The sequence below is a fragment of the Amphiprion ocellaris genome, chromosome 18 (genome assembly GCF_022539595.1).
Source record: "Amphiprion ocellaris isolate individual 3 ecotype Okinawa chromosome 18, ASM2253959v1, whole genome shotgun sequence".
NCBI classification, from domain to species: domain Eukaryota; kingdom Metazoa; phylum Chordata; class Actinopteri; family Pomacentridae; genus Amphiprion; species Amphiprion ocellaris.
The window spans coordinates 3,333,697-3,348,152 of NC_072783.1; the positions used below are offsets into that span (position 1 = coordinate 3,333,697).

Below are 14,456 nucleotides of genomic sequence, written 5' to 3' on the forward strand. Positions count from 1 at the left end.
ACACACACACTTTCCTACACCTCATGCACATTTTTGTCACTCATGTATAAACTTCCATGCTTCGTACTTGTTGACCTGTTTACTTTAGTTCTATGTTATGTTTATATGTCTATTTGTGTCTGTAGTTTACTTGTGTATTTGTTCCTGCTGGCGCCTCTTGGACAGGTCATGTTTGCAAATGAGAACGGGTTCTCAAACATTTTTATCTGGCTAAAATAAAGGTAAAATAAATTTTAAAAAATAAATTTCTCATCAGTTTAATAATAATCTAAGTACACTCACAGAATTAACGCCCATGACTATGCTGGGTATTCTATTTGCCAAAATAGTAGTAATAATAATCTCTTTATTTATATAGCACCCTTAAGAACAGGGTTCACAAAGTGCTTTGGCAGTTAAAACATGCAACACAGACAAACAAGATATAGGAGAGAAGTCAGAGCAGTCATTTAAAATAAATAGTAAAAATGATAATAAATTAAATGAATACTTAGCTAGATTAGCAATCATAACAACAAAGGAACTAAGCAGTTTAAAAAAATAAATAAGATTGAGGGTTAAAATTAGAAATTAAAAATCAGAGAAGTCAGAATTTAAAAAATTATAGACGACATTTAGAAAGTAATCATGCAAGAGAGAGATTTTCAGTTTTGATGTTGCATTCAGACAAACAAGATGCAAAACTACACACAGATCGAACCTGTGTTTCTGCTTTGTTGTTGTTTATTTCCCTTCGTCCTTCTTCTCTCTCCAGGTTGAGTCTCCTGCGCTACAACACCAACCTGACCAGGTGTAAAAACTGCATGTTTGGCTTCTCCCAGCAGCTCAAGGCCAAGCTGGACTTCTTCAAGAGCAGCATTCAGTACGACCTGGAAAAGTACAGCGACCAGATGCACTACGGCATTTGTGAGTGTTGGCTGGCAGCTGTTTGCTCTCGATTCGATGAAGCTGAGCAAGAGGAGGTTTGTTTTGATGAGTTGTCTGTGTTTGTTCAAAGCCTCTGAAAAGATGCTAAAGGCCTGGCAGGAGAACGAGGAGAGAGCAGCAGCTTTCGCACAGGTAAGACGTGTTTTTGAAAAATAAAACTGGCCTGTGATGTTGAGCAGCAGACGCTTGCTGTGGCAGCTACTGTCTGATTCTCGGTTTGTCCTGCAGGTGGCGGAGGTGAGCCATCTGGACGATGAGATCATGGCTCTGCACTCGGAGATAGTGGAGCTCCAGAGGAGTCCTTACGCCCGACGCCAAGGAGACAAGATGGAGCAGCTGTGAGTGTTAATGTGGTCCAACACGAGCACACAGTCACACACTACCATCATTAGCTTACACAGTTATCAGCATCATTTTACAAGTATGTAAATTATTACTCAAGCAGAGGTTTTAGTTACTTTGCTAGCAGTGTGGCTAAAATAAGTAGTAATATTTAATTTTCTGGTTGTCTGTGAGAGAAATGACTGTAATGAACTTGTGTTACCGCCTAGATTTTTTATTTATTTAGATTTTTTATAGATTTTTTAAAATAAATTTCCAATGCCAAACACATTCACACTGGCGATCACTTGAATTTCCGATTTGGTTTTGCGGTGTTTATCGGTTAGTGGGTTTATTTTGAGAGTTTGGCGGCACAGACTGAACAGTGTCGAGAGGATCACATGCAGCAGAGGCGCTCCGGACGGACTCCTAACCGGGAATATTGCGATTACACGCCACTGCAGGCGCCTGAAGCTTAAAGCGGTTAAGCTTCCACTCAAAAGTGTGTTTTAGCCAGTGATACTTCTCATTAATGTGTAGAATGTAGGGATGGCTACTCTCACTGATACTGCTTATAAACCCAGTTCTTGATTTTTTTTTTTTTTTTTTTTTTAAAAAAGCAGAAAAACTGTTAGGAACAGAATTAAGATTACTTTTTTCTGTTTATAAATTAACAATTTTGAGTTACGCACAGCAGCAGCATTGTTTTGAACAAATCACTATAATAGACTACAGTATAATATCATCATTTAAATCTAAAATACATACGATAATTATTTCCAGCAAAAGAAACAGAAACATTTTGAACAGATCCCCTCATAGAAACTAATGTTGTAGTGGTGGGAATGATTAGAGCACTGTGGACACAGGTTTTACCCACTAAATAAAATATTCATTATTATATAAAAAAAATCTGTTTAGAATCAGACTTAAACGCTCCAACTTGAACAGACAATAAGTAAATGTAAGTACACTGTGCTGAGCTCTGCACAGGACTTTTTCTTTGGCAGTGTTTTTACTGTGTAATGTTAATAGTTGAAGTACTTCTTCTACTGCGTATACAAACATCCAGTTAAAGACAGCATCCCCTGCTTCAGGCACTTTAACTGTGAAGCTGATTATCTGAAGGAGAGTTCCAATTAAGCTGTGACTATTTCAGACTTAATTTATCAGCACGGCCACAGCGAAACAATGAGCTCGTTCATGGATATTTTTTCAATCATGGACTCATGTTTGCATGATTTAATTAACCCTCCTATTACCTTCAAATTTACTAACATCTTTTATCCTTGGGGTCAATTTGACTCCAGCAATTAAAACCTCTAGAAAATAATTCTAATTAAAATTCTTCCCTAAGTTTGTGTCTTTTTGTTGACTACCTAAGTCACCTTTTCAATAAAACAAACCCCACCCATTTCCCTCATACATCCAGAATACCAGAAGTATCCAGATCACAATAAAATCTCACTGACTGTCTCTTTTTGGTGTTTTAATGGCTTTATATTATTTCGAAGTACATATTTTTGTTCTCCATGACATATAATGAAAAACAAGTTATCAAGAATAGTAACATGGATTATGTTCAGGAAAAATGAACACAGTTTCAAAAAGTTTAGGGCCCTAAAGTTCTTTGAAGATGATAACTTGCATTTCGTAGTGACCTCAATATCATCCAAAACAATCAAAACTAAATTGTGTAAAATGTTGATATTTCTTATGTTTTCTAGCTAAAAGCCTCAAAGAACACTGATGCGTACAACATGTACACAGAACAATGAAAACATATCACATTAATTTGATGTTTATCGAAATTAGCTTAGAAAATGTAATTAAATATGAATAAAAAAAGAAGATGTCAATCATTTATTTAGAAACATTAAACACTGAATGGGGCCAAATCGACCCCAAAGACAATAAGATGGATTATGTTCATTTTGTTGTTTCTTACTTTAGAATAGCGTTACTTTTAAACCAACAACTAAGTAAGGAAAGTATGGTTTTACTTTTGCAGCAAGGTAAAACCAAACTTTCCTTACATTGATTACGTTGATTTAAAAGTAACGCTATTCTAAAGATAATAGGAGGGTTAACTGTGTGAGCTGCTCATATACATATCATACCTGATTAGAGGGATAAACTGCGACCTCAGCTGTGGAAAACTGAACTTAAAATCCTGACACAGACAGAGAAAGATAAAGATAAAGAAAGATATGTGTCTTAGTTTTGCAAAGATAAAATGCTTCAAGGACGAATGTCTCATGGTTGGGAGAAAACATGTGTAAAGGCCTCTACACACTGTGGGATTTTTGGCCGTCCTAGACGAAATACAACAACTGTGACAGAATGGTGGCCATATCTTTGGTTGTGGCTCTAAATCGGTGGTCCTGTGTTGTACAGTGAGGCGGCCGTTGTCATGGTGACCAAAGACAAGCTGCCATAAAATTCTTACTGTTAGAAATTTGGGGTAATCGTCTCGTAGTGTGATGCTGCTGGACCTACGACAACTAACTAACCAATAGACATGATGTACTGATCAGCGCCACACTGGAGCTAAACCCAGATAGATGATTTGCAGAAAAAAAATGCATCAAAACAAGTATGTGGGATTTAAACAAAGAAGACAGCCTGGTAGAGTTGTGGCAGCAGAAGCCTTTCTGACGTGTCTTCCAGCTCGTACCATCAAAATATAATTTTGTTTATGACGTTTACATGTACAGGGTTGGCCATAAGTTTCCATACACAGGAAAAATAAACATTTTATGTTGGACAACCGTTTTTATTTATATAATGTGCTCTATGTGATTACCATTGTTTAGAAAACACATATTAATCTGTGTTTTCCACTGTTGATGAACTTGCATTAGCACAGTTGAAGATCTGCTTGTAATGGCGTTGGTCATACGTTCCTGGAGATGATTTATGTCTCGTATCTTCACCTGATACACCATGGCCTTCAAGTGCCCCCGAAGATAGCATCAAACGCATCTTCTAGGGTATCTGAAACATAAAAAAATACACATTATACATTTTGCTATGTATGGAAACTTATGGCCCACCCTGTAGTGTGTTTTGTTGGGAAATTGACAGACCATAGCAATAAATGCAAACATAAAATGCTAGTAGATGCTAACAAGTACTTACTTCAAGTTCCCTTTGCAAAATTGGCATCCCAGTTGACCTGTCTTTCCGAACCACAACTGCGTCCATGTTCTCCTCCTCCTCCTTTTTTTGGGATTTCTCTCCAAACACATAAATGTCAGCAGGGCGAGGACTCCGTTCATGTTTGGCTAGTGTCCCTGTGATTGTAGGAGCTCCGTTGATGTTTGGCTAGTTTCCCTGTGATCGTAGGGTTCATGTCTGGCTAGTTTCCCTGTGATTGTAGGGTTCATGTCTGGCTAGTTTCCCTGTGATTGTAGGAGCTCCGTTCATGCTTCGGTTGTTTATTTTTCATGGATGGACGGCGCACGCTTATGATATTTTATTCTTGTGCATTCACGTCGAATCACGTACATCATAGGCTGAGATTCAGCTGCGTTTTCATCGTGCAATCTGCACAGAGAAAACTTCACGTCGCGCCCAAAGATTATTAGATTTGTGTCGTACAGTGTAGCAAACTGTGGACTTGTAAGATTGTTAAAATCACACAGTGTGTAGAGGTCTTAACACAGCGTTCTTGTAAACACTGATAGCAGAACTGCTTATCTCTCCTCCAGTATTTAAACATTTTTATTGAACACCAAGTCAGTACCCAAAGGCAGCACAATGAATAGATTCTAAATTAAATTTAAAAGTTGTGGCTCTTAAATAATGAGACTAATGCTGTAGTTCAGTTTTATTCAATTCAAGCATGTTTAAACTTTTAGTGATTGTTTATATTTGATGATTATAAAGCACATAGTTCAGGCTGTAATTCAGCTGACAGCAGCACAGTCATGTAGTTTAATAGCCACACATCTTATATTTTACAGCACATCTGAACCAGAGTTTATACTCTGTGGTTTTACAAACTCATGTTGTCACAGTTTTAATTTTGTTTCAGGCTGTAAAGCTCAGTCACGCCTTTTAAAGTTATTCCACAGTGAACGCTGAACTGAAGCTTGATGTGAAAGAAATGTAACCGCAAATCAAGTCGCAGTAGCTTCAGAAAAGTCACAGAGAGACTATTTTCAAACACATCTTATGCTAGAAGGCTATTTTCAAATTCCTCAGTGTGTTGCAGAAACGCTGATAATTGATTTTCAGTGAAGTAGGAGGCATTTTGTATCCCGTAATTAAGATTTTGAAGTGACAAATATTTGCATTTTTATTGATTCTCGGATTTTCAAACAGGAAGGAGGCTTGGACATCATTTTAGAATTTACAAGGGAATTTCTGATGGAGAAATGTTGTCAGACAATGAATTATTCTGCAATACATGTCCTTGAGCTTGAGGTTAGCATTAAGCTTCATAGCTGACCTTCTCAACAATTATGGGATGGATAGCAGTAAAATCATTCATGTTCCCAGCACCACCATAATTATTTGACTAAACACATGCAAAACTCATACCATTTTGCTCAAAAATATAACTTGACAAACGCCAGGGCTGCTTGTGTTTCTCTTTTCTGGTGCTATTGGACATTACTGAAGCAAAGACAACAAGTTTTGAAGAGTCTCAGTTCTCTTTTTCACTGACGTCTAGTAGAGGCATCTCCTCTGTAAACCCTGTGATCGCCACAACCCCCAACTGTTTAGTAAACAGAGAATGACACATCAGAAATGTGCACAGATGCTTCCACCATCACTCATATCACAAAGTAAAGGGAGCGAAGTAAAGACAATTACAGCGAGGAAGAAATGCACAGTTGGTCATGAGTTTTTTTTATCCTCTACATCACTGTAGCGTGCAAGAAGTTTGTAGGAAGTGACTGTAAAAGTTTGGCCAATAGCGTTCATGCACATCCAGCAGACCTTTGGAAATGTTTACACAAGCCGCTGCTTTCTCTTACTTTTCCTTTTGTAAATCCTGGGAATAGTTGTTGTGTCACGAGCAGGATTGCAGTCAAGAGTTTCGGCTTTGAAAGGATTGTTGTTCGAAGACAAACCGTCTTCTGTGCTGCTCTAAAGGCTTTGACTGGTGTCTTTTCCGTCGGGCAAACAGAAGAGGAAGCGAGGATGTTTGTAGCATTTTAAACACGAAGTGTCAGATTGTAATCTAAAGACGTTGAAAAGCTTCAGCTGAAGAGTTTCAATGCAACTAATTTGTTTTATTGCAGAGAAGAAAAAGCCATCGAGCTCTACAAACAACTGAAGATGAAATGCAAAAGTAAGGAACAGTTTAATAATTGCAGTAGCTCTTCACGTAATCTCTTGCTAATGTGTTGTTTTTTTTGTTTTTTTAGAACTGAATGTGTGTTTGTATTTTTTTCTCTCAGTTCCTGACTCAGATGTGAGCAGCGACAGCTCAGAGATGGTGAAGGCCATCATCCAGACTGTCCAGAACCAAGACAAGGTCCTCAAAGATCTGTTCACACACCTCAGGTTAGACTCCTCAAGAGGTGTAATTGTTTTTTTGGCAGGAAAGTAAGGAGAAGAATGGGTGAAGACCTGCAGCAAAGGGCCATGAGCTGGAATCGAACCCAGGCCGCTGCGTCGCAGATTATAGCCCTGGTTCATGGATCGCTGGCTCAACCGGTAGAGCTATCTGGGCACCAAGAGTTTTAATTGTTGTGTTTTATTCACTGTGGGTTTATTTTTATTTATTTGCTGCTTTTGCACAATTTTCTAACATATTCATATTCTGCTGGTTCTCATTCCATTTCATTTACCTCCCATATTGTAAATATCTGGCCTCCCTTGCAGAGGTTGTCATTTTTAATACTGTTTTGTTATATATGTACATTTGATTTTATTATTTAATGTTGACATTTTATTACTTATTGCTTGTTGTTGTGCACTGTCCAGCGGAAGCTATTTATATTTTCATCATGCCATGTATGATGACAATAAAGCCATTCTAATTCTAATTTTACAAATGGCAAAATAATCTTCCCTGTGTTTTCCTCAAAATGTCTTTATTTGCTTTCTCAGATGTCAAATCAACACAACCATTTACCGTTCACTAAATCATTCCAGTACTGACTCTGTTCTATTCTGGCCGGCCTCATTCCAACAGTAAGATCCTTATCAGCAAACAGAAGATCATCGACTTGTTTCCACGAATTGAGAAAACTCTGGAGAGCATCAAGGACGCCGACAACGCAGTGATGCAGATGCAGATAAAGAGACAGAGAGAGTTCTGGCATTTACTCAAGATCGCCTGTGTAAGTAATCGTGTTTTGTTTATTATCGTCCATATCAGTTTTGTAGATTTTTGCTTTTTTCTTTGACTAAGAAATACAGTATACGTTCTTACAAAAGGCTGCCTTTGCTTTAATAATCTGCTGTAGCTAAATTAAACCACACTGCACTGTCTTGGGGCTGAACAATGTACAAAAAGCAGTCATGTTTTAAAATACTCTGACAGATATTATGACATATGCTTTCTATGTCACATAATATGAAAATGAATGTGACTTTTGCTGTTGTCTATACCAAACAAGAAATGTTCCCTTAAGTCTGGAGAATATAATTTACAAGCTGCTGCTGCATCTCTGTAGCCATAATTCTTCATTTATAACATGTTGTGACTCATTTTAGCTTTAGCAACAAATTGCAGCTGCTGCAATTTAAATATTGCACTTGAGCATATTACAGTTTTGATACTATTTTTAATTAATTACTCAGCCCAAGCTGCACAGTTATTTTCATTATCTCGCTTCCTGTGGCTCATTATTTTTATAATTAGCTGATTTGATCTCAAACAATTATGATAAATCTTTACAATAAGATTATTCAGCCTCAAATCATCACCTTTTTAGAGCAATTTCTGCTCAGCTATCTCTAGCATTCTATAATAATATATAAAAAGACATTTTGAAATTCCAGCTGATATATCTAATGCTTTGAGGTTTCAAAAAAAATACATAAGAAATACTCGCTGACCCACTTCTAGCATGTTTTTTTCACACATCAAAATCTCCTTAAGTCTCCTCAAAGCCAAAGATTAGACTGAAGTGGCATCTGAAAATGAAAAATATGCCAATATTTAAAAAAATATTTATTGTCTTATTTATATTTGGAGAACGGTTTTGAAACTCCAGAACTTTTTTTTTGCTTGACTTGTATCAGGCTATCCAGCAATATTTTTGTTTTTATGGTACAACTTGTCATACCTGCTGAGTAAGTTTAATGAAAATGACTTTATTCTCATTTTTGTGACAAATTATTTCACATTAAAAACTTTTCTGTGTGTTTTGTTTTCTATTATGGCCTACGCTTGAGAAGACATCATTAGTTAACCTCTACTATATACATTTTTTTTGGAAATATGTCCTCAAAGATGGGACGTTCAGCTCCTCCATAACTGGAAATTATTTGACCTACATGTTCAATATTTTAGATTCTGAATCAATGACATGATGAGAAATAAAAGTGAAAATTTTAGGATTTCATCTTTAATAGTTCCTGAGATATTGTCATTCAGAAAACCTCAAATTTCAATGTGTGAACAGGGTCAACAGGCCATTTTTTTCATATTTTTTACCTTGGAAAGTATTTGATATATCAGTCTAAATTTTGACAGATACCATTTTAGATATTCATAATTTATAATTAAAAGCCAGAGGCGGTCGATCAGAAAGTTCCTGACGATTTCATGTTTGGTGTTTTTACTTGAGAAAAAAAAAAATACTAATAAAACTGTCAATTTAATTAGATCTAACAGTCAATAAACCAACCACCTCAGCTCCACACTGTGTCCTGCTGGTCATCGTTTGCTCCCCAGCTGTGGTACTTTCTGTTCCCTGTTACCTCCTCAGACTTCTAAAATACTAAACAGACTTGGAGGACTTCCTGCCTGCATTCCTGCTCTAGGACAGAGACATTTTTTTATTATTGCTGCGTGAACCGGTGATCTGTTGTTCTCCTTCAGGCCCAGAACTCGTCACGAAACTCGATAGCAGCCAGTCCGGAGTCGTCCAACCTGCTGCAGGTTTCCCAGTGGTCGCAGTCAGCTCAGCCAGTCAGCTCCCCACACCCACTAACATCCCTACCTGGGCCAAATGACAGGTAACACACTCATTCATGTGGTGTTTTCAGAAAGTACTTTTCTTTTGACTCATCTCATGCCTCTCTGTGGGGAAAAATGGTCTAATTTCAGCTTAAACTGGAAACACAACATGGTTAATTCAGGAGTTCAGACTAACTTTTTTACTGGTAGCATAGTTGCAACCAACTTTCTTCTTTCCTACCGCCTTTTTTTTTGGTAAAGTGAGTTATTAATCAACCTTACATGTTGATGAACAGCTGTCTTAATGAGCATAATGTACTTTTACATTAATGGTAAAGAGTCATAGGAGTTCAGACATGATATTTGCAAAATATTTTAATCAAAAAATAAAGTAACTGTGCCACCAGCACATTCCTAGAGATTGTCTGATATTATTCCTATAATCTGAACACACGTTAAACTTAACGACAATATCCCGATGTTCCCTAAACGCCGGTACATGCTCGCTAGCAGGTTGTACTCGTGACCAAAAATAACCTTGAAAAGAGTAAAATACGGTGCTCTAATGTCAGATTTTCTAAAGTTTAAACCAAGTCATTTTATCTACATCATTGTTTTTTACCAGCGGAGTTCGTTTTAAACGTCAACACCTCAGTTAATCATCTTCATTTAATTGCAGGAAGCCAAAAGCATGATTGTGATTAGTTATCATTTGTCTGGCCATCAAATGCAGCCGTCATGGTGGAAAGTTTGTCTTTTCTATCTTTCTGCCTGCATCTGTACCCTTTTTATGAGCTACTTTTGCTCTTATGAGACTAGATGAGAATAATTATGGATGATTCATTGAAAACGCATATTTATATAGAAATACATGCAGCCATATGGGTAACTACTTTTAAGAATGAAGAATAACTTCTGAACACTTAAATATGTATCTGGAAACACATGTGGATGACTCTCTTCATCCACTAGCCTCCTCCTTTGTCTCTTCGTTTAGTTTTTTACAATAATCAGCTATAGATTGTTTGTTTGTTTGGAACCAGCAGCAGTTAACAGAGAGGAGAGATTGTCGGAGCAAAAGTACAACTTTCCATCGCTACGGCTAACGCTACAGCTACCAAACCGTTGAAAGATCATCATACAGTCACGTGAAATTTTACCTCACTCATTTCACAGTCTGGAGCCCTTTCAATCAATCAATCAAGTGCGATTCCATTCAGCGTAGGCGATCATTTTCCTCCATCTAATCCGATCTTTTGCTTTCTGAATTGTGACTGTGTAGCCATGATGCCAGCCCGTCTATCATCTTCATTCTCATCTCTTCCCATTCATTTTTCCGGTTGTGACGATATATTCCAGGGTCTCTTTCCTTATGATGCGTCCAAAAAATGTTGCTAGCTGTTTCCTAATTTTGTTCAATGGCATATAATTTGTGTTTAGTAATGTTAAAACCTCTTCATTGCTTGTTCTGGCCGTATAAGACATACGTAGCTGTAAAACCACATCTCTGATGCAGTGATTTTGTTTGACATTTTATTATTAATGATCCAAGATTCACACCCGTACGTCAGAACTGGTTGAATGTAGCAGCTGAGAGTCCTCATACGGATGCTAATCACAATGAAAATGCCCTTTAATTGCATAAATGTTAACCCAATTCAAGGTAAAATTGAGTGGATTAACCTCAGTGATAACGGCTTGGAGTCCGTTTAGATTGCATCTTTGTTTTTGCACATCTGGAGCCTGCAATGTTTTTTTCTCTCTTCTTTGCTAAACTTAACAGTCACTTTCAGTTACAATCATGAAGTGTAGGAGTTTTCAAATGCTGTGATTTATTTATTCGGTTGGGGTCTGGGCTCTAGTTTGTCCCAGTGTTTCCTGTGTGGAAGCAGGTTTTAGAGATAAAGCTCTAAAAATCCACTACACGATGGCAGAGGATAAAGTTAGCAGCTAGCTTAGTGAAGCTTGTGGAGCATTTAGCAGCTAAGAGACAAATGTTTTTATGTTCTGAGAGGTTATAGAGAGCTTAAATCATCAGCTGGACACTTACATGACTCCATATCAGTGCTTAATTGCCATGTTTACATGAGACCTTTAATTCCTCTTTAATTCGGAATTAAAGTTAATTCCGCTTTAAAATCTCCTTGTAAACACTTAATTCCGAATTAAAAAGTTAAATCCGAATAAATTACCTGGTTTATTCCGATGTTAATTCCAAATAAACTAATTCATGTGTACGTTCTATTCATGTATACAGTTAATTCCGCTTTAGTTAATTCCGCTTTAGTTAATTCTGGTCATTCTGCGCATGCTTGGCTCCTCACGTAGCGATGACGTAGCGACGTACACAGCTTGGTCGTCTGCCTCCCTTCTACGGTATTTTATCTCTCTTCTCCTTCTCAAGTGATGCAACAGAAGTAGTACGCCATTGTCGAGTTGCTGTTTCAACACGACAATAAAAAGCAAAGCGAAAAGCTTGCTTATTAGTTGTTCCTCCATGTTGTTGGGGAAAAGAAACGCCGCAGCAAAGGGAGTTTGTTTTCTTCCGGTAAACAGGGATACGTCACGTCCTCTCCCTGTCCAATCAGAATCCTTTCCAACGCCCAAGCGTTAAAGCAGCATTAAGGAACGGGATAAACGTGCGGTCCATGTAAACCTTAATTCAGAATTAATATTTCCATGTAAACGCGAAGCACAAAACTTTAATTCCGAATTAATAATTCCAAATCAAAAAACTTCATGTAAACGTGGCCATTGTTGCTTTGTGCCTGCTGCATGTATATACAGTGGTCCCTTGCCATTTCTAAATTGCATTTGGTCTCGCAGATTTTTCACTATATCGCAGGATTATGCAGTATTTAGATATTTTTCTATATTTATTGTGGCGAGCTGTGTTTGAGAAGGACGCTGGAAAAAGGATACCTGCCTTTTATGCACTGTGCAACTGGCAGATGCTTTTATTTTGAAACACACCGATAACAACTTTAGAGAAAATGTGGCAGGAAGTGATCAAAAACACTTCACACTCACGGTCCTGACAACATAACACTTAACCAAACTAACTAGGCAGACTAAAACACAAACACTAGTAACACTAACATAGACCACAATAATGACATTTAAACCCCTTTTTTTTCTCTTTTTTATTTTTATTCTCATATTACTTGCTCTAGATTTGTTTATATATTTATCCCTATTTCTTATTACATCATTGTTGCACTGCCTGCTCTACGTACCTTTTAATTGCCCCCTGGGGACAAATAAAGTTTTCTGAATCTAGACAAGGGACCACTGTATATCTATATGTGGACAAGTTTGACCCAGTTTTTGGCTGCACCAGGGTAGATTTATGTGCCAGTTACTTAGTGCTGTACTATAATTGTATGGGTAGTCTGTCAATCAGTGTAAAAAATGCATCCATTCAGTGTTTGTAAAACATGAGAAAAGCCACAGGGTTGAGTACTCGACCTCAGTCTTTGACACGGCAACAGATGGAGTGTGATAAATGTATAGACATGCTGTATTAGGTCAGTGAATTTTAGCTTCTGGGATTCCCTGCAGGTGGTAATACAGTCAACACTTTGTACACATGAAGGAGGTCCACATGTGACTGACTTGTCTTCTGTATGTTTCAGTGATGCTGCCCCACGGCTGCTGCAGGAGAACCAGAAGTACCTCAGTCAGCTGACCAGCCTGATGCAGGAGGCTGCAGACGACCAGGCCAAGAGCATAGTGGTGAGTTCACTACATTTAACCAGTAGAGTGCTGCCTTTAAATTAGCCATGGTTTTAATCTGTGCAGTCGATTTCTGCCTCAGAAAACCTTTAAAGTTTTTTGAATTTCAGTCCTCAGTTGCTGATGTTGTAGATCTATTGACAGTATCTAAAAAGTACTTAATATTAAAGGTATGTTTTAACTAGGAGACAGTCACTGGTATTTAAAGAAAGCTTCTTAAAATGAATCTACAATTTAGAAAAGGGTTCAAATGTAGACAAGAATATGATAAAGTTGTTATGTTGTCTTACTATGCTTTAGTTTGCTCATTTAAACATATCTTATATTACTCTTTTAAGATCATTTCGATTTGAAAGAAACTGATTTGTAGCAAAGAAAAAAAAGCATAAAGATCACGCAGAAATAAGGTTGACCAGACACAAACACTGAAATGAATTTCTAGTGAAGTGAAATGTTGAAGAATTAGGGGTGTAACAGTGCACGAAAACAAATAAATGCACAAAATAGACTATTCTGTGCATTTATTTCCAATAAAAGAAAATGTTCTGGTGTCTAATTCACCATAATTCTTGCAGTTGTGGCACCTAAATGTTCTTAAATACAGTCAATGAAAAAAGTCTGAACTGTTGACTGTAAAATAAAATTAAAAATGTGCAAACAGGACAAGTGCAACGTATTCATAAATGAGTAAATCATGTAAAAACAGCGGCACAGTTAAAGCTTTGGAGCTGCACAGAGTCTCACTAACATTCTCTAGTTTTGTCGACTTTGGCAACACTACCATCTTGTTTGAATAAACTTTATTGTTTGCGGACCAAGTCGCAGATTCTGGCTGCAGAAAGGTTGATTCATTTGTTTGTGTGCTGATAATAATCTCACAAATCTGCCAGCACGCTGTCAGTGAAACATTGTGGAACTTGCACGTCAGATTTTTTTGTTCCAGGACACAAGGACATAAAGGAAATATGAAGGAAAAGTCTCACCCTAAACATCACACACTGAATGTTTTGTGATTTATATACTTAAAGTTACACCCCTAACAAGCGCAAAATTTTCCCAAGTCTGTGCTTTTACCAGTAGTGACACTAAAGAGGAACAAGTGTGTGCTCATAGCAGAATGTTTTCTATTTATTTTTTGGATTATTGAGTCTTACCTTTCCAGAGTGTTAATCTGACACCTGACTGACAGAAATCAACACAGTAAAATCTACAGTGTGTATAACAGGAGTGTCCAGTGTGTAATTCAGTGCATATTAGTTTGGGTAACAAAGGATTTATCTAAATTATAGTAATAAATATGGTTTGTTGTTATACAGTTAGGAAATCCACTTAAAGACACTCCATCAAATGATCTCCTGTAAGATGGTGAAAATATCCCCCCAAA

The 14,456-nt window shown here is 37.3% G+C and overlaps 1 protein-coding gene across 2 annotated transcripts in view; it reads left to right on the forward strand.

The window, feature by feature from the left end:
- LOC111567460 (inhibitor of nuclear factor kappa-B kinase subunit alpha-like) overlaps positions 1–14,456 on the forward strand; it is a 78,243-nt gene that overhangs the window by 18,508 nt on the left and 45,279 nt on the right. For both annotated transcript variants that reach the window (XM_055004490.1, XM_023268609.3), the window contains exons 14-21: positions 755–906; positions 998–1,059; positions 1,156–1,265; positions 6,504–6,553; positions 6,663–6,768; positions 7,403–7,550; positions 9,260–9,396; positions 12,973–13,072. In XM_055004490.1, coding sequence (XP_054860465.1) covers positions 755–906; positions 998–1,059; positions 1,156–1,265; positions 6,504–6,553; positions 6,663–6,768; positions 7,403–7,550; positions 9,260–9,396; positions 12,973–13,072 — 865 coding nt within the window. The remainder of the gene's footprint in view (positions 1–754; positions 907–997; positions 1,060–1,155; positions 1,266–6,503; positions 6,554–6,662; positions 6,769–7,402; positions 7,551–9,259; positions 9,397–12,972; positions 13,073–14,456) is intronic.